Source organism: Microtus pennsylvanicus, chromosome 8 (genome assembly GCF_037038515.1).
Source record: "Microtus pennsylvanicus isolate mMicPen1 chromosome 8, mMicPen1.hap1, whole genome shotgun sequence".
Taxonomy (NCBI): Eukaryota; Metazoa; Chordata; class Mammalia; order Rodentia; family Cricetidae; genus Microtus; species Microtus pennsylvanicus.
Window position 1 is genome coordinate 60,902,686 of NC_134586.1, and position 21,225 is coordinate 60,923,910.

Genomic DNA, 21,225 nt, shown 5'->3' on the forward strand with positions numbered 1-21,225 from the left:
GAGAGAGTGTCCTATGCTACTTTGTCACAGCTAGAGCTAGGGGCCTAGTCTGATTCCCTAGCTGTGGCCACAACAGTTAGGGTGGGCTTTGGCCATTCTCTGAGGGTTTAGCAGGAGGAAAGCAGGGTGGGGGTGATGAGGCAGCAGGAAGCTGGCCTTGGTATTGAGGTGGAAGGAACGTGGTGCTGGGGGGGGGCACACAGGGGCACAATAACCTTGCAGGGGCCCTTGGGTGGGGTGCCTTCTCAGAGCATACCGCACCCTGGCCGTGCCTACAGAGAGGCTGCTGTGCCCAGTGATGCCCCTTCTGGGACAGTGGCTGGCAGAACATGGGTCCCTGCAGAACTGCTCTTGGCAGCTGTGGGGTCAAACAGGTGAGCTGGGGGGGGGGGATAGGAGTTTGGAAATGGGTGGGACCCAATCCCTGGCAAGTCTGAGGTGCTGGAACACTAGAGGGTTGTAGGACTTGGTCCCAGGCTGTCCTCGGTGCCCTCTTGGGAAGAATTTGTCTGAAACACTCTGCCAAACCAGGCTCTTCTGTCACTCTTCTGGGGGTAGGGGATGTCCAGCCTCTAGGGGGCACCAGTTTAGGACAGGAGCTTGCAGTGGGGGTGGGTTCCCATCCTCCCTGGGTATCTGACAGGATCTTCAGGGAAGGGACTCCAGATCCATTCCCTCCAGGAACTACCTGAGGCCACCATGCTGCCCGAGGCTTTAGCATGAGCAGGTGTCATGGCTGACCAGGGCTGAATACTTGCTATCTGCTATACTGTCTCTAGTTAGGGCACTTCCCTAGCCCCCGCCCCCCATCCTTCCACTCTGCACCCCTCAACCCCACACCCATGTAGCAAAGCCCTCTCCTCTGATCTTTGGACTCACTGTGTTTCCTCTCCCTGTATCTGTCCTGGGCCAGGCTGTTCCTGAGACCACACATGCCCCCCTCCCCCCACATTCCATCAGCATCTCCTGTCTTCACAGGTTCACCATCTTCAGAGACCACAGCACAAACCTTATCAGCTCACACAACCTTCACCTCCCTTCCCTCTCCCCAGCCCAGCCACCCACCCTACCTTCCTCACTCTCTCCCCCGTTTCCCTTCTCTAGCACCCTGGAGAGGACTGTTTTCCCCGCAGGGTGGCTCCTAGCCCTCATGCCTTATGGATCGTTGCTGGTTTGTTGGCCCCTCCCCACCCTATAATGTACCCCTTGCCTCTGTGTATGACTTTCTGCCTCCGGGCTGTCCCATTAGCCCTTCCTGGCATTCTACATGGACTAGCTCCTGTCAGCCCTGCAGGTGTAGACCAGGGCCACCTTTTCCAGGGAAAACTCCAAGGAGGCTTCTTCAGGGAATGGCGGGCTGTCTCAGTTTCTCCTCATGAGAGGGTCATCTCTTTGGACTCAACCTGGAGCTCAACTCAAAAATGAATTCAGCTCATTCTCTGGGGGTTGGTCCTGATACAGTTGCCAACTTGATCCCCAGGGACAGGTGGTGACTTGGTGAACAGCCGGCTCTGCTCCCGGTATTGTGTGGCCACGCTCCATCTGTAGGGGGGGCTAGGATGCAGTCTCCTTCTCAGACTCCCCTCCTTTCTATACCCCTGTATTGAACTTCCCTGCCTGTGGGGAAGAGCCAGGGCGTCTTGGGAGTGGTAAAGACTGCGCTTGGCTGGGCTAGTCTTGGGAAGTTTTGGTTGGGTGGTCTGCTGGAGGGTCCTCCCTGTTTTCTGACCTTGGCTGGGCTTCTCCAGCCCTCTGCTCCGCTGCGCACCAGGGCCCCTCACCCACCATGCAAGGCCTCCACCCGCTGCCGCCGGCCCGGGGCTGCCGTCCGCGGCACCCTCGGGGCAGTAAATATTATATTACCACAGGGTGTGCAGTACGTGACCTGAGACGGGCCCCGGGGCTTAAGTTTCCCCGAGATGGAGCTCGCGCACCCGCTCCCCCCACCCTAAAAATTCAATTAAAAAAAATAACAGGAAAGACGCAGCGCGCCGAGGGCCTGCCAGAGCGGTGCCGTGGCGCTCCGGCGGTAATTGGTTCTGCATAGCTTGGGGAAATTGGCAGAAAAAATAAATCAGCCGGGAGCCGGGAGTCCAGACGCTGCGGGGAGGGGGCGGGGGGCTGCAGCGTGGAGCAGGCCTGGCGCAGCATTGACGAATGTCCTGTTTGAGGGCAAGGGCTGGGCCAGCTGGAGGGTCCTGCTTGGGAAGGGAGAACTGGAGCTCACCCTCTCTTTTTTAGCATTTCTTCTGGGTATGCACACCCAGCCCTGGAACGGTGTGGAGCGTCCATCAGCGGGGCTTTTAGAGAATCCCGGTGTGATGGGCCGGGGATCAGAGATCTTTGCTCCTACACACGATGGAATTTAATTTTACCCCTCACTTGGGCTTCAGCGCTGTTAGTTGAGGGTTGCAGTACCATACCCAACAGTGCTCAGAACTTTCCAAAGCCCAGCTCAGGATTCTGGGAGGGCCGTCTTGGGGCAGCCAGGGTGGATGCTTCTGTATTCATGGCTGCTGGCCTCCCCACAGTGTCTGCAGTAGCTAGCTAGTCAGGGGTCCATAAATTTCTTTCTTGGAGAAAGTGTGCGCCCAACACAAAAGGGATTTATTTTACTGTGGGGCAACTTAGACTCTGGCCTCTATCCTAGACAACACAAGGGGGCAAGAAAGGGACCCTATAGGTCCTCTGAGAGCTTGCAGTCAACTTCGAGAGGGGATACTCATACAAAAGAACCTACCAGACTGGAGGTTGGGGTGAGTCCCAAAAGGCTCTCCTGGGAATAAAGAGGCATGTTTCAGGGTAGGAGTAGAAGGGTCAGGGTGTGCATGGGAGACCTCCTGGAGCAGACAGGCCACAAGGTGAGCGCCCAGCTGGCTCTTCTCCTATATTTATAGGAGCAGGGACCCTATAAATATACACACTTGTGTGTACCTGCATACACGCACCTGTCTCTGGTGTGTGGAGCCCTGGTGAACAAGCACATTGCACCTGTCTCTCCTAGCCAGCCCCTGTGTGACACCCATGAAATACCTTCTGCCACCCACCTTGATCAATATCTGTTTCGGCTACGTGGCCGTCACCTGAGCCAGATCAAAGAAGCTGCCCTGGCCTTGAAGCTCGGCCACAGTGAGCTCCCCACTGCCCTGGAGCAGGCTGAGGACTGGCTTCTGCGTCTCCGTGCCCTGGCTGAGGAGGTAATGAATCCTGAGGGGCCTTTCTTCTTCAGCTTCCTCCCTCCTGGAATGTAGACCAAATGTTTACACTGTGATACATTCTGGGTCTGTTGCTGGGTGACCTCCGGCCAGTCACTTAACCTTACAAACATTAGTATGCCTATTTGTGGGACACAATAACATACATACTAGGCGCTACAGGGTCCAGCTCAGAACTCAATAGATGGCCTAGTGACCCAAAGGATGTCAGAGCAAGGCTAGTATCAGAACCCAGAGTGCCTGGCTCTAGGTCTCCTGTTGAAGCCTGCTTACCAGGAACCTGACTCCCGGCCCACTAGTGCCTGTCTGTAGGAAGTGAGGATGGTGAGAAGCGATGGTACCCAGGCATGTGCAGGGAGAGGGTGTCTGGAACAGAGGACTGTAGAAGGGCAATGGGAAGGGCTGCTTAGGAAGGGCTGATGAACCCTAGAGCTTCCCTGAGCATGGTGGTAGGCACATGGACAATTCCCTGGGCATATCTTCATAGTGGTGAGGACTGTGCCCCAGGCTGGTCGTTGGCTGCCTCTGGAATCTTACTCCTCATCCTCCCCTCTTCCCAGAATTTGTTCTATGGCTAGGGGAGGGCAAGTGCTGAAGAGCCCTCCTCAAAATCCTTCCCGTTCCTACCCCTAGGTCTGGGGCCTCTCTCTCTGAGGAGCCCTGGAAAGGTGGTGAGGAGCCCCTGTTGTGGTGGTGCCTGCTTTTGTGAGCCTGCAAATCTTAGGGTCCTAGGGCTAGTACGGGGAAGGAGGCTCGGGTGGGCAGACTACACCTTCCACAAGACTCCATGCTCTAAAGCAGGGGCATCGTCCCAGAAACCTATGGGCATCTAAGAGACAGTTGTGGGACCTCCTCTGGAAGCTGAGAGCCAAAGGCAGGGCCATGAGTGGCCAGGATGGCATGGGAGCTGGGCGAGGCAAGACTTTGTGGCCTTTGAGACAGAGGTCAGGCGTGGCGTTGGGTATGCCACCATCCCCACCTTGACTGCCATCCCTCTGCAGCCCCAGAACAGCCTGCCAGATATCATCATCTGGATGCTGCAGGGTGATAAGCGCGTGGCCTACCAACGGGTGCCCACCCATGAAGTCCTCTTCTCCCGCCGGGGCCCCAGCTACTGCGGCAGGAACTGTGGAAAGCTCCAGACCATCTTTCTGAAAGTGAGTATTCTCTCTGCCAGGGCCATCATAGGGTTTTCTCAACACAAGGCCTTTCTTCAGCTTCCCCTGACTCCCCATTCAGCCCTGTTCTGAAACTATCTGAAGGCTCTCAGATGTTCATCCTGGGAAGAGAGGGGTATTTGAGTAAAATACCTTCCTTCTTTCCTTTCTTTTTTTCTTGTTTTTTTTTTCGAGACTGGAACTCACTTTGAGACAATACTGGCCTCGAACTCACAGAGATCTACCTGACTCTGCCTCCCGATTTTAGGAATAAAGGCATGAGCCGCCATGCCGAACTAAAAGATCTTTCTTTTTCTTCAGTTTTTCTTAAACTCTCCAGGCCCTGCTCAGTGAGTTTAGTGTGTTTGCCAGTAGGAGCTGGAATGTGGGCTTGGAAGTGAACAAGGAAAACAGAGCATGGTAGTAACTGCCTGTCCTAGCATTTGGGAGGTGGAGGCAGGAGGATCAGGAGTTCAAGATCATCCTTAGCTATATCCTGAGTTTGAGAACACCCTGGGCTACTTAAGACCCTGTTTAATTAAGGGCCTCAAGTGTGTGTGGGGGGGTGCTTATGTATGTGTCCAAGACTTCATTGGCTCATGGGGCTGGTCTCTTTTAAGAATCATTCCCAACCTCTACCATGGCCTCCAGATCTGCCCCTGCGACCTCAAGAGCAGTTGATGGGGGGAATGGGAGTAGGTTCTTGTGCAAGGGCTCCCGTCACCTTCTCTAGGTGAACACTGAGATACAGAGCCCCAGTGGCTTTGGTCATGGCTTCAGCCAGATGATTGGAATACAGGCCCCCTCATGAGGTGACTTCTCTGTGTACAGCCATTCCCAGTGGCCGGGGAGTTAGCTGTTTCTTACCACTTCTCGTTGCTTCTAATCGCTGTGCTTCCAAGGCCTCTTCAGCCTATACAGCTTGCCCCCCTTCCAGCCTGGCCTGTTTTCCCAAAGTGTCTACTGCAGCTATTCCCTTTTTTACATGCTACCTCCTATCTTCAAGCTTCCAAGAGGTCATCATTGACCATATCCCAGCCTTGACCCTTCTGAGTAGTGCCAACTCCTGGCTGCTAGCCTACATGTTTTTCTGTTGGCCCATCATTCTTGCTGCCCCTTGGGGTCGGAAGCCAGGGCTGGCTCCAGCTGTACAGCCAGTGTAAACCAGCAACAGGCTGGTTGCAGTTCTGTCTGGCCTTGGGCATGTCACCAAAGCTCTCTGAAGAGCCCACTTTCTTCCCACCTATGAAATAAAAAGGAGGCGGTCTACCTCACAAGCATTGAGGACTGAACTGGACAGTTCACACTGAAGTTGGTGGTTGATGGACACTTGTTCTTCTCTCCCTCTGCTCTCCTCTTTCTTTTGGGACTGTCCCTTGCTCTACAGATGCCACATTTGGGGATCTGTTATAGATCAGTGTGCTGGATAGTTTTATGTCAAGTTGACACAAACTAAAGTCGTCTGAGAGGTGGGAACCTCAATTTAAAAAAATGCCTCCATATGATTGGATTGCAGGCAATCCAATAGTCCATTTTCTTAGTTAGTGATTGGTGGGAGAGGGCCCAGCCCATTGTGGATGGTGCCGTCCCTGGGCTGGAGGTCCTGGGTGCTAAAAGAAAGCAGGATGAGCAAGCCATGATGAGCAAACCAGCATGGCCTCTGCATCAGCTCCTGCATCCAGGTTCCTGCCCTGTTTGAGTTCCTGCCCTGACTTTCTTCAGTGATGAACAGTGATATAGAAGTATAAGCCAAATATACCTCTTCCTGCCAAGTTGCTTTCGGTCATGGTATTTTATCATAGCAATGGTAACCCTAACTTAGACAGCCATGTCTGAGATAATGAGTATGCTGGGAGAGTGACCTTTCAGAGGGGATGACATGGGGTCGTGTGTGTGTGTGTGTGTGTGTGTGTGTGTGTGATCACCTGTTCCTGGACCATCTGAGGCACGTTCTTTGTTTGATCCTAACCTCAAGTTCTGGCCTCAGATTGGCCTCCGAGGCTGACCCTCTCCTTGTGTGTGTGGTATGTAGAAGGGGAGGGAGTGTGGGAATGGGTTGGCAAGGCAACGGGTGCTGAGAGTACAGGCAGGCTGTAGCCAGGCCTGGTAGACTCTGGAGCATCTCTCCCTCCAGTTCTGACCTATTCGCCCTGAAACCTCCAGGAGGGGAACTGAGAATGTTCCCTGATTCCAAGCAAAGGAAGAAAAAAAAAAGATACCGAATTGTTTCTCGAAGTCTTCCCCACTGAGTTCATGAGCCTGCCAGTAGCTCCTGAGCAAGCGCTACAAAAATGTTGGCAGCAGGCAGAGACCAAGCAAACACTGGTGTTCCTTAACTTAAACCCAAGCTGGAAAAAGTGAGCACCACAGAGGAGAGGAGCCCCAAACTAGACATTTCTTTATTTGCTGTTGCTATTTTGGGTTGGGCAGGCTGGCCCCGTCTGGGGGAGGTTGGTGGTGGGGAGCTAGAGGTGGGGGAAGAAAGGGAGGAGGCAGGCATTCCTGCCATGTCCCAAGGGCTGGTGGCTTGGAGGGAAAAGGACAGCTAGCCACCCTGAGGGAGGGGACAGCTGAAGTGAACACCACTGAGAGTTCCTGGACACGGGTGGGGTAAGAGGTGTCTCCATATTTCTCCAAGGAATGACTGAGAGGAGTTGGGTTGAGGAATGGGATAGGGTCAACCAACAACGGTCGACGCCGCTTCCTATGCCTTCTCTTGGTCTGGGCTCTCCCTCCAGGGGTCTGGGCCTTCCCCTCCAGCTTGGGAGCTCTCACCCTAGCTTCTCAGCCTTTTCTGAACCCACTCAGACTCCCTGCTGCTCAGTGAGCTATCTCTCACCCTGGTGTCTCCTCGAGGGGACAGGGTGTCATTTTAAGAGGGAGGAACTCCACTCCCCAAGGCCGAATCTGACCTTTGGTTTCAGTCAAATGGTGAAGTAATCCTAGGGAACATATATATGTTTTTAAATGTTGGGTTGTTGTGGTTATTCCATTTGGCAGAGCTTCTGAAACCTTTGGGATAAAAAATAGCTGAACAGCTAAGAGCGGTTAACGTGCTGATAAGCACTTGAAATTGTGGGGACATTAGATGCAGTGTTCACGTCTAGCCAAAGCATGAAGTACTGAAAATGAAACGAAGTGGCTTTAATTGCTCCTCTTCTGGAGCTGGGTCCCCGGCTCTTCTGTTTCTGGGACGGTGCTGTCCAGCGCAGCAGCCTTGTGTAGCTGTTTAAATTAGTTAACGCCAATTAAAATGAAAACCCCAGTTCCCTGGTTACATGAGCTACTTGTCAAATGGCCAGTGGCTGCCCTATTGGACCTTGTAGGTCTGAGCCATTTCCATTGTAGTAGAAAGTTCCCGCAAATGACAGAAGTAGGAAGCTAAGCGGCAGAAGGGGATGTTAGAGACCCTGTACATGACCCCATCTGTAAAGGGCTCCTACATGGCTGCTATCGTCTTTTTTTTGATGAGCAGGACTCTTGGTTCTATATTCCATCTCTATGATATTTGGTGTAATTCTCCAACGGGGTACACCTGACTGGGTGTTGAGCTGATATGCCCAGGGCTGTGAGTGTTTGTGTTTCTTTGATTGCAGTATCCCATGGAGGGCGTGCCTAGGACCCGGATGCCTGTGCAGATCCGGGTCAAACTCTGGTTCGGGCTCTCTGTGGATGAGAAAGAATTCAATCAGTTTGCTGAGGGGAAACTCTCTGTCTTTGCTGAAACGGTGAGTACCTGCCCGCCTACTGGCCCTTGGACCCTGGAGTCGCGTGACCTCTCACTGGTTTTTCTTATTTGGTCTGCAGTATGAGAACCAGACGAAGCTGGCGCTGGTTGGGAACTGGGGCACAACAGGCCTCACCTACCCCAAGTTTTCTGACGTCACAGGCAAGATCAAGCTGCCAAAGGATAGCTTCCGCCCTTCCGCTGGCTGGGCCTGGGCAGGGGACTGGTTCGTGTGTCCAGAGAAGACGTGAGTGGTAGTCTCAGGGTGTCCAACCACAGCTTCCCGTTCTCCCCAGCCCATCCTCTGACATCTTGAGCTCTGTGAGTCCTTCTACCTGCCCAGCTGTGCCCAGCTGCTCCAACTCTCCTGGGGCTGGTGCTTAACCAGGAATTGCTCGAACACTCAGAAATAAAGTGCTGCATGTGGCTGGGGAGACACTCAGTGGACAAAGCACTTGTCACACAAGTGACTGGATGCATTCAGTTCCTTGAAACCTGTGATGAATCCCAGCACAGTATCTGTCTACAATTGCAGGGCTCCTATGCGGAGTTGGAAACAAAGACAGGAGAATCCCCTGAGGGCCTTGGGCCAGCTGGCCTGGCATACTCAGCAGTAAACAACCAAGGGACCTCATCTCAAACAAATGGGAAGTGAGGACTGACACCCAGGACTGTCCTCTGACTTCCACATGGATGCCCTAGTATGTGTGCATCCCCCAAACCTACACCTGTCATGTGTATACACACATACTTATACATATATGAATATATATTATGAAGCATACCTTAGAGTTGGCACCCAGTCATGTGCCTTGTCCTTTGTGATACACAGAGTCCTCTCATTGCACATGTGTGACCATTCCTGTTCCAGGCAGCTCACTTGCTCCCTGAATCCCAGTTTGTGCATCCTTCTACGCCACCTCAGCCACACTTTTCATAGCTGGGTGACATCCAGCACCTTTTTAAAAAAGCTTGACATTGAATCTTTAATGTACTTCTTGATGATATTTTCTTTGTACTATCCATTGGGCTTTGGTACCTCTTATTGGTTCCCCTTTCTTCTTTTGCCTTGGATGACTCTTTCTTTCTTTCTTTCTTTCTTTCTTTTCTTTCTTTCTTTCTTTCTTTCTTTCTTTCTTTCTTTCTTTCTTTCTTTCCGTTGAGAAAGGGTTTCTCTGTAGTTTTGGAGCCTGTCCTGGAACTAGCTCTTGTAGACCAGGCTGGCCCCGAACTCACAGAGATCCGCCTGCCTCTGTCCCCGAGTGTTGGGATTAAAGGCGTGCGCCACCACCGCCGGCTTGGGTGACACATTCTATGGCCTGTGAGCATCTCTACCTGCTCTCAGCCTCCTGTTTACCCTCTGTCCCTGTCTCTCTGTACTACCCCCTCTCACTGTGTTGTGGTGAGGTTGACAGTGCAGCTGGGCTGAGGTATAATGCTCTCCTGGAAGCAAATGGTGGCAGGGGTGTTTTCAGTGACCCTCTGCCTGTCCTCCCCAATAGCCTGCTACATGATGCTGATGCTGGTCACCTGAGCTTTGTGGAGGAGGTTTTTGAGAACCAGACCCGGCTACCTGGAGGCCAGTGGATTTATATGAGCGATAATTACACTGACGTGGTAAGGGGTACTCCATGTGGGCAGTGCATGCTTTCCCCGGGGTCCTGGACGTTTGGTCCCACGAAGAGCTGGTGACTCAGAAGCCTGGGTGTCTTTTCCCTGTTCCTACTTGCTGACCTATTGCTCTGTGCTCCAGAAGGATGGTGTCCTCGAATCATGTGGGTGCCCAGTCTGTATCTTTTCACAACTGCCTATTGTATCTCTAGAATGGGGAGAAGGTGCTTCCGAAGGATGATATTGAGTGCCCACTGGGCTGGAAGTGGGAAGATGAAGAATGGTCCACAGACCTCAATCGGGCTGTTGATGAACAAGGTGGGAACACACAGAGGCTGGGGTCTCACCCAGGCCACCTCTTAGCTGTGCCAGTGAGACAGCTGAAAGCCCCAGACAGTTGCCTGGCTTTCATTGGGTGACTTCACCTGGGAACTTCCTGAACAGGCCTCCACTTTAAGCTTCTACTTATGGCCCGAGTTTTAGTCGCTCAGGGTTTGAGCATGACCCCCAAAGAGAGATAGCTTAGGAGAGATGGGGGTTTGCTGACAATGATTTACAGGTTTCTCCACCCCTTAGGCTGGGAGTACAGTATCACCATCCCCCCAGACCGAAAGCCAAAACACTGGGTCCCCGCTGAGAAGATGTATTACACTCACAGACGTCGGCGCTGGGTCCGACTGCGCAGGAGGGACCTCAGCCAGATGGAGGCACTGAAGAGGGTGAGCCAAGGGGAGGTGGGTGGAAGTGGGGCTTCGGGACGGAGGAGGCCAGTGCATATAGAAATGTCTGAGTGTGCACAAAGTGCACACAGACACATAGACCTGTCTTAGTGACTTTCTGTTGCTGTGATGAATAAAGCATTATGACCAAGGCAGTTTAGAGAAAGGGAGCTGGTTTGGGCTTGTAGTTCCAGAGGATTCGAGTCTAGCACGGCTGGGAGTCACAGCAGCAATTAGCAGGCATGGCAGTCAGAACAGGAAGCCCAGAGCTCACCTCTTGAAACATAAGTGTGAAGCAGAGAAAGAAAACTGGAAGTGGTGTGAGGATTTTAAAGCCAAAGCCCACCCCCTATGACATAGTTTCTCTAGTAAGACTATACCACCTAAACCTCCCCAAACAATGCCTGGGGGACATTCTCATTCAAAACACCTCAAGACCCAGTGAGTTCACTGGTGGCTCTCCCCCAGATCAGTTGAGCACATATACACACCACACTGAAAATACGAGTCACACTGTGCACACTCAAAACAAGTAGATCACACCAGCCTCTCCAGATCACACTTGGCACTCACAGATGCCTACATATGGATGTCCGAGTACTGTCACTTACAATCCCCAAAGGCTCAAGGATGCCAAAGGCAGTGCTTTCCACTTGGTTTCCTAGAGGGAGACTGGGTGATATGGAGGCTCCAAGGCAGGGGCCCTCAAACCCTGCAGATACTCCTTACCTGGAGGCAGGAGATGGGTCCACACCACCTGAGCTGTCTGCCACTGGCTGGTGGGATGTGCTATGATATCTGTACCACAGAGACGTGGCTTAGTAGCAGTGGGCTGGGTCCTGAGCCCACCCTTCTGGCTGCCGGTGGTAGGCCACAGTGTGAGTGTATTGGCTAGCGAGAGACCAGAGAAGAGCCATCAGTTTTCACCTAAGGGCACCATGGAACACAGGACAGGCCCGCAGTACTTTATTGTGAGCACACATGAACACATGCACTTGTCCCAGAGTCTGGGAACGCTCATGTGCAGCCCCCCCACCCCCCCCCCCAAGGACCTGCCTTCCCGGGTCTTCTGGTCATCTATCCTTCACTCCTAAGAACACATTTGGATTTAGTAGCAGAGACAGGCCTCTCCCACTCTTTAGGGAGAGTCTTTAGGGGACCCGGCTTTCTTTTCCCCCTTAGAGCAGTACTCTAGAGAGGGACTGTCTGGGTCTGGGGACAGGTGGTGTTTTGGGCAAGCCACTATGAACCAGGATGGCATTCTTCCTCTGCATGGAAGACACCCAGTTGTTAGAGGTGTGGGCCTCGCTTGGGATCCCAGCCTGGCTTGATAGCTAACATCAGTGCCATGTCACTCCCTTATAGGGCTTGGGGTCAGACATGTGCAGGCTTCCTGCAGGAAAGGGAGGCTTCCTGCAGGAAAGGGTGCCTTCCGAGGAGAGATGGACCCCTCACCGTCAGCCTAGGTGCACATCCTGGGAGAAGTCCTCTGGCCTTAGGAAGCAGGTCTTCATTTTGCCTCTGAGCTGCAGGCCCATCTCTATGTTTAGAAGCTGGGATGTGAAGGAGAAAAAGGAAATGACAGGAAAGCTTGGATTCGGGCAGTCCACCCCTAGTTCAAATAAACAGCCCGAAGCCCAGTGTCTAGCTCTGCTGCTGTCTACCTTCCCTGCTGGCCTCCTCGGCTACTCTGTGGCCTGGAAGTCTCCTTTCTCTCCTGGGTTTCCTACCTCAAGGCTACTCCAAGCCACCTTTTTGCAGGTGGTTCTTCCAGGCTTACCCCTTGGAATCCTGCCCTGTCTCTCCCTCAAAGCTGCCTCCTCTCTCCTACAGCACAGGCAGGCAGAGGCTGAGGGTGAGGGCTGGGAATACGCCTCTCTCTTTGGCTGGAAGTTCCACCTGGAGTACCGCAAGACAGATGCCTTCCGCCGCCGCCGCTGGCGCCGCCGCATGGAGCCACTGGAAAAGACGGGACCTGCAGCTGTGTTTGCCCTCGAGGGGGCCCTGGTACATTGGGTTGCATCTGGCTGGGCTTGGGTGGGGTGCAGCTCGCCTTTCCAAGGCTGATGTGGGACAGGCATGGAATCCCTAGGGTCATGGTTTCAGATGGAACGTTGGCCAGCCATCCTGGCTTGGGTCCCTGTGGGGTGGCATGTGGGGAGAATGAGCAGCATTCTAGGTGTCTTCCTAAAGTAAGGCAGCTTCTTTCTTGACACTGGAAGATCCACTGCTTCTCTGAGTGTGAAGATGAGCAATGGCCTGGGCCTCTGAGTGGCTCACCAGACAGCAAAGCCCAAGGACCCAGAGATTCCTGCAGAGATAGCCTGGCAGGGATGAGGGAAGTCTGGGAGTGGCCATAGAAGCCTGGTGATCCTGGCGTATCCTTGAAGGACACAGTTCTCCCTGGTGGGGGCTTTGATAGGGTTTGGGGGAGACATGCCTGAGAAAGGGAAATCCTGGGTGACTACTGTTTCTCCGTGTCATCTTCTATAGTGAGTAGCATTGGAGTCAAGATCAGGGTGGTGAACCCCAGGGAGAGATGATGGCAATCGGAGCAGGGACATTTGGGGCTTGGCAGACAGCTTGTTCTCTGTTTTGGTAGTCTAGAGACTCCTGGAGACGGACCACCACTTCGGAAATACAGCCAGTATTATGTATGCATTTTTTATGTGTACTCTGGGGTGCAGACCTGGGAAACAGGTCTTGTCAGCCTTTACACACACGGTTGCCTGTATCAATGTATGTGTGCTTATCAGTGGGTCAAGGCAGCTGTGAGGCCTGGGAGAGTCTGGTGGGAGTGGGCCCAGGATGTGATGAATGGAAGCAGAGAAGGAAGTAGAAGCCAGTGGAGCACCCCCCCCCAAACACCCAAGGCTGGCCAGAGAGGTCCTTCATCTCAGGTAGTGCAGGGAGAAGAAACCCCCCTGAAGGCCAGGTAACAGTCTGCAACAGGCTTGGAGAGAGAGCCTTCTATTCTTAAACAAAGCCCTTGAGGGAAGCAGTCATCCTGGGCTCTGGGCCACTAAACAGTTGTCAGCCAGGACAGGAGCAAGTGAGATAACTCTGTGGCTTTCAGGAAGCAGGGCTGTGTGTGGTTGTCTTTGTCCTGTGTTGGCCTGGTTTGGGTACTGGGCAGGGCCTAGGGAGGGTCCTGTGGCTGAGGCTGAAAGTTGCAGTGGAAGAACTTGAGGAAGGCCAGGCAAGCACTGAAGGGACCAATTCATTTCATTAGGCAGAGACTCAGGCTGGGGAGATGGGTCAGTGGGCAGAGTACACACCTGGGGCTATGAGTTTAATCCCCAGCGTCCACATGAGAAGATCCAGGTGTGGTGGCATGTGCTTGTGCACTCAGTATCGGGCAAGCAGAGGCCTAACCACGGAGACCCAGGTTCTAGTGAGAGATTGTCTCAGAAAACAATGTGAACGCCACAGAGAGACTCTGCTCATATGGGCTGATGAGCAAGGGGTCTTTGGGTTTCACTCAGCTGAAAAGTGCTCTGGAGGGGAAGCGGGTATCAGGTGGCAGGAAACAGGTCTTCAGGGCATCCCTGGGACTCGTTCCTCTGTCTCAGCCTCTTCTCATGCTTTTTTGCTCCTTGGTAGTAATGGCGGTGGCAGAAGACATGCCACATCCTGACAGTCACAGGACCCTGCTGGACAGGCATGCTGCCTTTCCCCCATATGGAGAGTCCGGAGTGGCTCAACCCCAAGAAGGAAATGGCTCCAGCTGGTCGTGTGTGCCTGTGCCAGTCCCTGTAGCTGGGGTGAGGGGTGGAAAGCTCTGAATGACCACACTTGGGCTCTGTGATTGATAGCACCACTAGGTTTGAGAGAGGAACTTCTGAAAAGGAAAAGAAACTGGAAATAGTGGTAAGAAGAGAGTTCTGGAGGTCCAGATCCAGGCCTCTTCCCGGGGGTACAAGGGAGCCGAGGGCACGGTTGAGCAGAGGCCAGGCTCTGGCTGGAGCAGGGCTTGGGGATCATGAATAAAGCAGCTATGGGAAGTAACTGAGAGAGATAGCTTCCCATCAGAAAATCCAAGCCTAAGGCTACCACGTGGGGCAGGAGCCGTGGGACCAAGGTGATATTTGGATTGGCAGAGGGACACACAGGAGTGTCAAAGGCTCAGCAGTGTAGATGGGAATTCTGGCATCTGATGTAGCTGTGTGAGGTATAGTGGACCTAGTGGCTGTCTGATGGGTGGCCATGATGTGAGATTCCCCTCTGTATGCTGTGAATATCATTGGTTAATAAAGGAACTCTTTGGGCCTATAGCAGAGCTATAGGGGAACAGAGCTAGGTGGGGAAAACTAAGCTGAATGCTGGGAGAGAGGAGGCAGAGTCAGAGAGAAGCTGTGGAGCCACTGGCGGAGATAGGTGGATGTGCTGAAACTTTGCTGGTAGGTCACAACCTCGTGGTGATGCACACATTATAGGAGATGGGTTAAATTAATATGTAAGAGTTAGCCAATAAGAAGCTAGAGCTAATGGGCCAAACAGTGATTTAAATAATACAGTATCTGTGTGGTTATTTCGGGTCTGGGCAGGAGGGAACACACTAGCGGTCCTCTTACAACATGGCCAGGTCAGGAAAGCAGGAAGAGTTGGGGTTGAGTGTCTGCTGGGAGGGGCAGGACACATGGTCAGAGGTGCCCAGACACATGGCCAAAGGCAGGTGCTAGAGCAGGGTGGGACTTGGAGAAGGAAGGCAAGCAAGGAAGGCTAGGAAACATGGGCCAAGATTCTCCTTGTAAAGACTGGGAGAATGGGATATGGTAGTGGTGATATTTCCAAGAAACAGAGACATTGACTAGTCTGTTGTTTGTGGGAGAGCGTGTCATGGGGGGGGGGGGGTTCACTGATGTCAAATGTCAAGTTGACAGGCATGGGAGGGTTGATGAATTTTTTGATTCACTTGTTATTAGTAGTTTTTTAGATATTAATTTATTTATTATGTATACAATGCTCTGCTTGCATGTATGCCTGCAGGCCAGAAGAGGCACCAGATCTCATTATAGATGGTTATGAGCCACCATGTGGTTGCTGGGAATTGAACTCAGGACCTCTGGAAGAGCAGCTGATGCTCTTAGCCATTGAGCTGTCTCTCCAGCCCGCATTTGTAATTAGTTTATTATACATGGAAGGAACTGCCTCAGGAAGTCCTCTGCATTTCTGGGGAACATGACTGCCAGAGAATCTGAGGGAGAAAGTCTGTGAGTGCTTGGGTGGATCCCCCAGAGTTCTGTAGTGTCCTTAGGAGTTCCGTTTCCGGGCAGAGCTCTTTTTCTTCTGGATAATAACTGTCTGGACTACTGAGTATATGGAATCCCCAGCCCCTGCACAGACACGTGACCCCACACCATCCTTTTCTACAGGCAGCTTCACCTGCTTCCAGCATGGCCAAAGGATGGCCTGGCTTTCCATCTCTGAGCTTATTGGCTTTGCCCTGGAACAGGCTGGTGTCTTAGCCCAGGGACTGGGACTCATGCTCACTCTGTATCACAGGATAGATTGTCAGGTGTTCTGTTACCAGGACCACACTGCTTGTTCTTGGTGTCTGCTAATGTCTGTCTGACCTGTACCTGGTGTGCATGTGACAGACTTCCCAGGTGATCTGGCTCTTCCTTCTGCCTCCCACGCCTCTGGGACTCATGGAAGAGACCACATCTGAGTATCACTGGGAGGATTAGCAGTGACTGTGCTGGCTAATGAGCTGAGAAGTCAGCTAAGGACCTGTGACAATGCTCACTCTGAGGCCGTGTGTCTGGGTGGGGCTCAAGAATCTCTGCCCTTAACGAGGTCCTAAGTAATGAGCTGCTATTGCTGCTGCTACTGGCTCCGTTGAGTATGGAGGGCAGAAGATAGAGTGCATTGGCCTCCGTCTAGATGCTTTCCCGAGTGACGCACTGGCTGTGGAAGGCAGAGGTTCCTTGAAAGCCCTCCCGCTGGGTGTATGGCATGGATGGGGACAAGATAAGACAGCTCATTCTGCCCTTTTGTGGGTCTGATGCTAGAGGCTTGGTCCACAGGGGAGCTCCTCTGGGACTTAGGGTTGGAAGAGAGAGTTTCGCGTGTGACTGCAAATAAACCTGCCGCCTTCTATATCTTTGCTGTTCTATAGTTATTCCAGAGTGGCCATGCTGAGGGGGAGGGCGCTGGGAGGAGGTTATAGAGAGAGACCTTGAAAGAGCCAGGGAATGTCTGTGGGTGGGGCTGATGGAACCTCTTGGGAATCTGAGGGGTTCGAATGTCTGGGCCCCAGGACTAGGCCTGGTTATGCCTTGCCTCCTGCCACCCCTCCCCTGGCCTGCCAGCACCCTCTGGAAATCGTCTCCTTGGAAGGCAGGCCCTGTCTGCTCGTTAGCACCAGCAGCATGGGCCAAGCCTGGCTCCCTCCTCAGAGCGGGAGGCCCTGGCTCAGTCTGCTAAGCGTCTGCTGTCTCCATCCCGCGCATTATTTTATTTTCGTATTATTCTTTTTCCAGCTAATATCCTGGCATTCCCAAAGACACCGGGTTTCATAATCTTCCTGGCGTTCCCAGGGAGCTGGGAATCGGAGTACAAAGCCACTATTATAGCGAGTTCCATCAGCCTCCTCCTTACCCCACACCCCTTGCTGCCGCCACAGCCACCACCACCCGGCTCCCACCCAGTCACCCCCTCCTGACGCCACCATCCTCTCTGGGAACTCTGGTGACGGCTGCTGGGGATGAGCTCACGGAATCTGTACTGTCACCCTTGCCCTGGGCCTGCCCTCCAGGCACGAGGATTTTCCAAACCCTGCCTCTGCACTTGGCCTTGCTAGAGGGGCAAGGCTTCCCGGGCTGCAGAGGCAGCCTGGCTGAGAGGGAGAGAAGGAGGGAATGAGGAAGGCAGGGAAGAAGGAAGGGAGGAAGGGAGGAGACAGGCCTGAAGCGTGTGCTGGCGGCCTTGGTGCCTTCTAGAGCTGAGAAAGACTTCCACGTTCAAAGGTGCTTGTGAGCCTTGGAGCTGCAGGAGCCTTGGGAGGTTAGATACCTCTCTCTCCCTCTCCCTCTCTCTGTCTTCTGCCCTTTGGCAGATCTGATGCTTGCTGATGCTTCTGTACATGTGTCTGTGATGGTTAAATTCTGGTGTCAGGCCTCTGGCATTATCTACTCCTCTAGGGCATCCAAGTCCCCAAGAGAGAATTACTAAATCTTTTTAACCATCAAGCAGATAGGTTTTCATGTTGCCCTGTATCTCACAGCCACCCCGGGAGACTGGATGCTGACATTAGCCCATCTTACAGATGGGACAACTGAGGTGCCACACATGGCTCTTTAAATTCTTTTCTGGAGTAACCAGAATAAGAAAAAACAGTTTCTGTTGTATCTGGTGATGCAGCTATGGGGTAGTGATGTCACTATCACCACAGATAGTTCTTTGAGCTCTGAAGTGCTACTGCAAAAGAAATAGGCCTGTGTCTGTCCTAGAACCTACCTAGGGTATACAGTTCCCCTCCCCTCTCTCTTCAGGTGCTTTCTGACTCTTGGCCAGATCACCAACTACTCACCAACTACTACTTTCGCCCTCTCTTTCACTAGGGCAGAGCATCTCTCCTGCCACACCCAGGGCTCTTTAGGGGTGGCCTTAGGGAGAGAAAATTTGAAGTGTCAGGAGGCTGGCTCTTGGCTAGCATCCTTGGTTATCCTTGCTTCCTGCATTTCAGACAGGCAGTCAGTTCCTCGGGGCATCCAGATGTGATGAGTGTGTCTCTCCATCCGGAGAAGCTGCTACCCAGGAAGCCTACAAACGACCCCTTAGAGACAGTTGTCACCACCCTGGGCCATTGTCAATGAAGGGCAGGTATGAGTTGGAGGGACTGGAGAGGGCAGCCAGTGTTGATGTGAAGTAGCTCAAGTACTGAGCTGGCCAGAAATGAGGTCCCACATGGCTTGGCCAGGGTGGGGTCATCTCTGGACCTGGATGAAGTCATACTGTGTGCCTGGTACCCTAGCCCAGTTCCCAGATCTGTTCCCTCTGAGCAAGGCATCCTTCAGAAATTTGCCTCCTGGGTAGCTATGATCCGTGGCTGGGGGAGGCTGAGTTTTTGGAGGGCCACTCTGTATCTGTCCCCAAGTTCCTTTCTTGAGACAGGGATTCATATATTCCAAACTGGTCTTGATCTCACCATGTGGCCTAGGATGCCCTTGAACTTCTGATCTGACCCACCTCCCTGATGCTGGAATTACAGGTGTGCACTGTCCCTTATGGTTCTGGGAACTGAAGTGCCAGGGCCTTGTGCCTGCGAGGCTAGCACTCCTCCGACTGAGCCCCATCCCCAGATCCTGATTATTCACCTGAAATAACCACTTGTTCCCTACCTGGCATTGTGCTGTCTGGAGAGGGCTGGCACCCCGCTCAAACGAAGATTCCCCATCCCTCCTGTTCTCCTGCTAGAGAGGACAGTTTGACTATGTCCTATAATGTGTGTATCTGTCTTGCTCCAACCTGGGTTTTAAGATGTTGAAGTCCTAAGTGAGTGTACCTGCACAGTTGGAGCCCCTAAGTATGACATCGCACTTGAGGGTCTAGGAGCCTCCATCCCTAATGTTTTTTTTTTAAATATAGCCTGGGACATTATTACCAGTCATTCTAAGAAACCAGGCATGAAGAATCAAGGCACGTCCAAACAAAGTGGGACAGACACTTGTTGAAATTCTTGAGGCAGCTGGCATAGGAAAGAACTTGTGCTGGATGTCTCAGCAGGGAGGACACTTGGTCCAAATCAGCCCCACGTGGCACCATGCACTCTCCATGTTGCCTGGTGCCCTCCCAGCTCCGTGGGGCGCTCAGGCAGTAGGTTTGCAAAGACTTTCGTAAAGACTTAAGCGGCTGATTCCAAACCCTTCTTCCAGTTGCAAATTAAATGGGGTTGCACCCTCGCCTGCTATTCTACTTAAGACCTGGTTGAGAAGGGAGATCTCCAGCCTACTCCCTCTTATAAAGGCCTCCCATGCCTTGGTCTGGCCTGCTGTCTTGCGTGTGGGCTTCTGTGTAAGTGGTGGCAGCTAGGGATGTGCTCTGAGTCCTGGGTATGACTTCTTCTCCCCTAAGCTGGCACTCAGCCATCTTTAGCCACTACAGCACTTTACTTAGGGGCTCGGAACTCTGGAAGAGAGATCCTGGTCTTGTTAGAGAATCCACCACTTAACAGCAGGGAAGAGACAAACTGTCTTGGTCTTGTCACTGTCGGATGGGGAAGATAATGACACAGCAAAAGCAGTAACCTCCTTTCACTACGTTGTTCCTTGGCGAGCCTTGCATCTGTGACAGAGCCTGTGTAGTCCTCAGTGGTACAGGTATGGACACCCTAGCTGCTGTGGACGTTCCTCATGTCCTGTGCTAAGATACACACCACAGGTACCTGGGGCCACCGACTCTGTATATAGATGGCTTTGTCTAACCAGCCCTGGGAGGCACGCTCCATTAGGAACCCATTTCACAGAGAACTTGTTTTGCTTGAACTGTCTTCAAATGCAAACCAAGGAAGACTGTCTCACATCACCATGTTGCTTCGCTGTCCCTGCAGAGCTGGGGATGAGGAGAGGGTGAAGATGGTGATGGTCCAGAGGCTTGTCGGAGGGTTGTGCTGGCCAATGCTCGGCTGCCAGCTCTCCAGAAAAAGCCACGCCAGGCTTCCCAGTTCAGGCTTAGAGCATGGGCTGATTTCTACAGGGGCAATTCCCAGATGTGTGTGGGTCTTCTTTCTTTGTTTCTTTGGTCTTTTTAATCAGTCTCATGATAACCCAGGCTTCCCTAGAACTCCTGCTCCCTCGTACCCCTGGCTCCCAAGTGCCAGGGCTATAGATATGCACCACCACCTCTGTTTTGAAATACCAGTTTCTCGAGTTGTAAATGTAGAGACTTTCTCCTGTCTATTAACTGCCTTGCAAAGTCCCAAATCCGTAATCTACTCTGGGCTGTGGAACAACTCCGGCCCTTGCCACCCTGGGGTCCTATTTGCATGAATGGAGGGGTGGGCACTGTTCATTTCCTGTTAGTAGGATCCTTCCCAGGGGGACTGGGCTCTTCTTGCTTCTGCCTCCTGACCTATGGTGGGAGTGGTCTTCCCTGGAGGGAGGACGATGGCAGTCACTGGTGGTAGGCTACACCTCTCTGCTTGACCTGGCCAATGCAGGAAAGATTGCTGGGGTCTCCGTGATGGTCCCAACAAGCCCCTAAGGCCTTGCTGATTCCTCCCGGCAGCCATAGTGTTGCATCTGGAGCACTGTCCCAGCCTTCTAAGCTTGTAATCGCTCTGCCTCTAGCTTCCCCAGCTTTCCCCTCCCACCGCCCCACATGGGTGCTGATAGAGTTCTCCAGGGAGCTCACTCAGGGCTCCTTTTTGAGGCTGGAGCAGCCAACCTTCCTAGTGGGTGGTGTGTCGCTCTGAAGGACCCTCAAGCATGCTGTTGAGCCTTTTCTAGGTCTCCATCTCATCTGGATGAGGGAGGGGATCCCTTTTGTAGGCATTTCCCCCAGAACCTGCCTGCTTCCTTTTGGTTGAAGGCCTTTGGAGGTCAGCCCTGGGCAGGCCCAAAAAAGTTTGACTTTTTCTCGAGGGACATTTGGGGGCACTCCATGCATCTCTGAGGCCCAGTTTCTCCTTCTTACTGCCTCCGGCTCCTCCAGGGATCCATGGCCTCCTGCCGGGCAGCAGTGGGTTGGAGGCCGCCCAGTCCCCCCCCAGAGGGAGCCATAGGATCCCGTACACAGCTTGCCCTAGGACACAGTGTGTGGCCACAGACGGCATGGCTGCCAGCCCCAGCCTG

General features: G+C 52.9%; 1 protein-coding gene across 16 annotated transcripts in view; it reads left to right on the forward strand.

Annotated features, from left to right (window-relative positions):
* Positions 1-21,225, forward strand: part of Dysf (dysferlin) — a 202,718-nt gene that overhangs the window by 96,778 nt on the left and 84,715 nt on the right. For all 16 annotated transcript variants that reach the window (XM_075983655.1, XM_075983659.1, XM_075983657.1 and 13 more), the window contains 8 exons: positions 3,005-3,197; positions 4,217-4,372; positions 7,969-8,100; positions 8,180-8,346; positions 9,602-9,716; positions 9,923-10,028; positions 10,287-10,429; positions 12,263-12,436. In XM_075983655.1, coding sequence (XP_075839770.1) covers positions 3,005-3,197; positions 4,217-4,372; positions 7,969-8,100; positions 8,180-8,346; positions 9,602-9,716; positions 9,923-10,028; positions 10,287-10,429; positions 12,263-12,436 — 1,186 coding nt within the window. The remainder of the gene's footprint in view (positions 1-3,004; positions 3,198-4,216; positions 4,373-7,968; positions 8,101-8,179; positions 8,347-9,601; positions 9,717-9,922; positions 10,029-10,286; positions 10,430-12,262; positions 12,437-21,225) is intronic.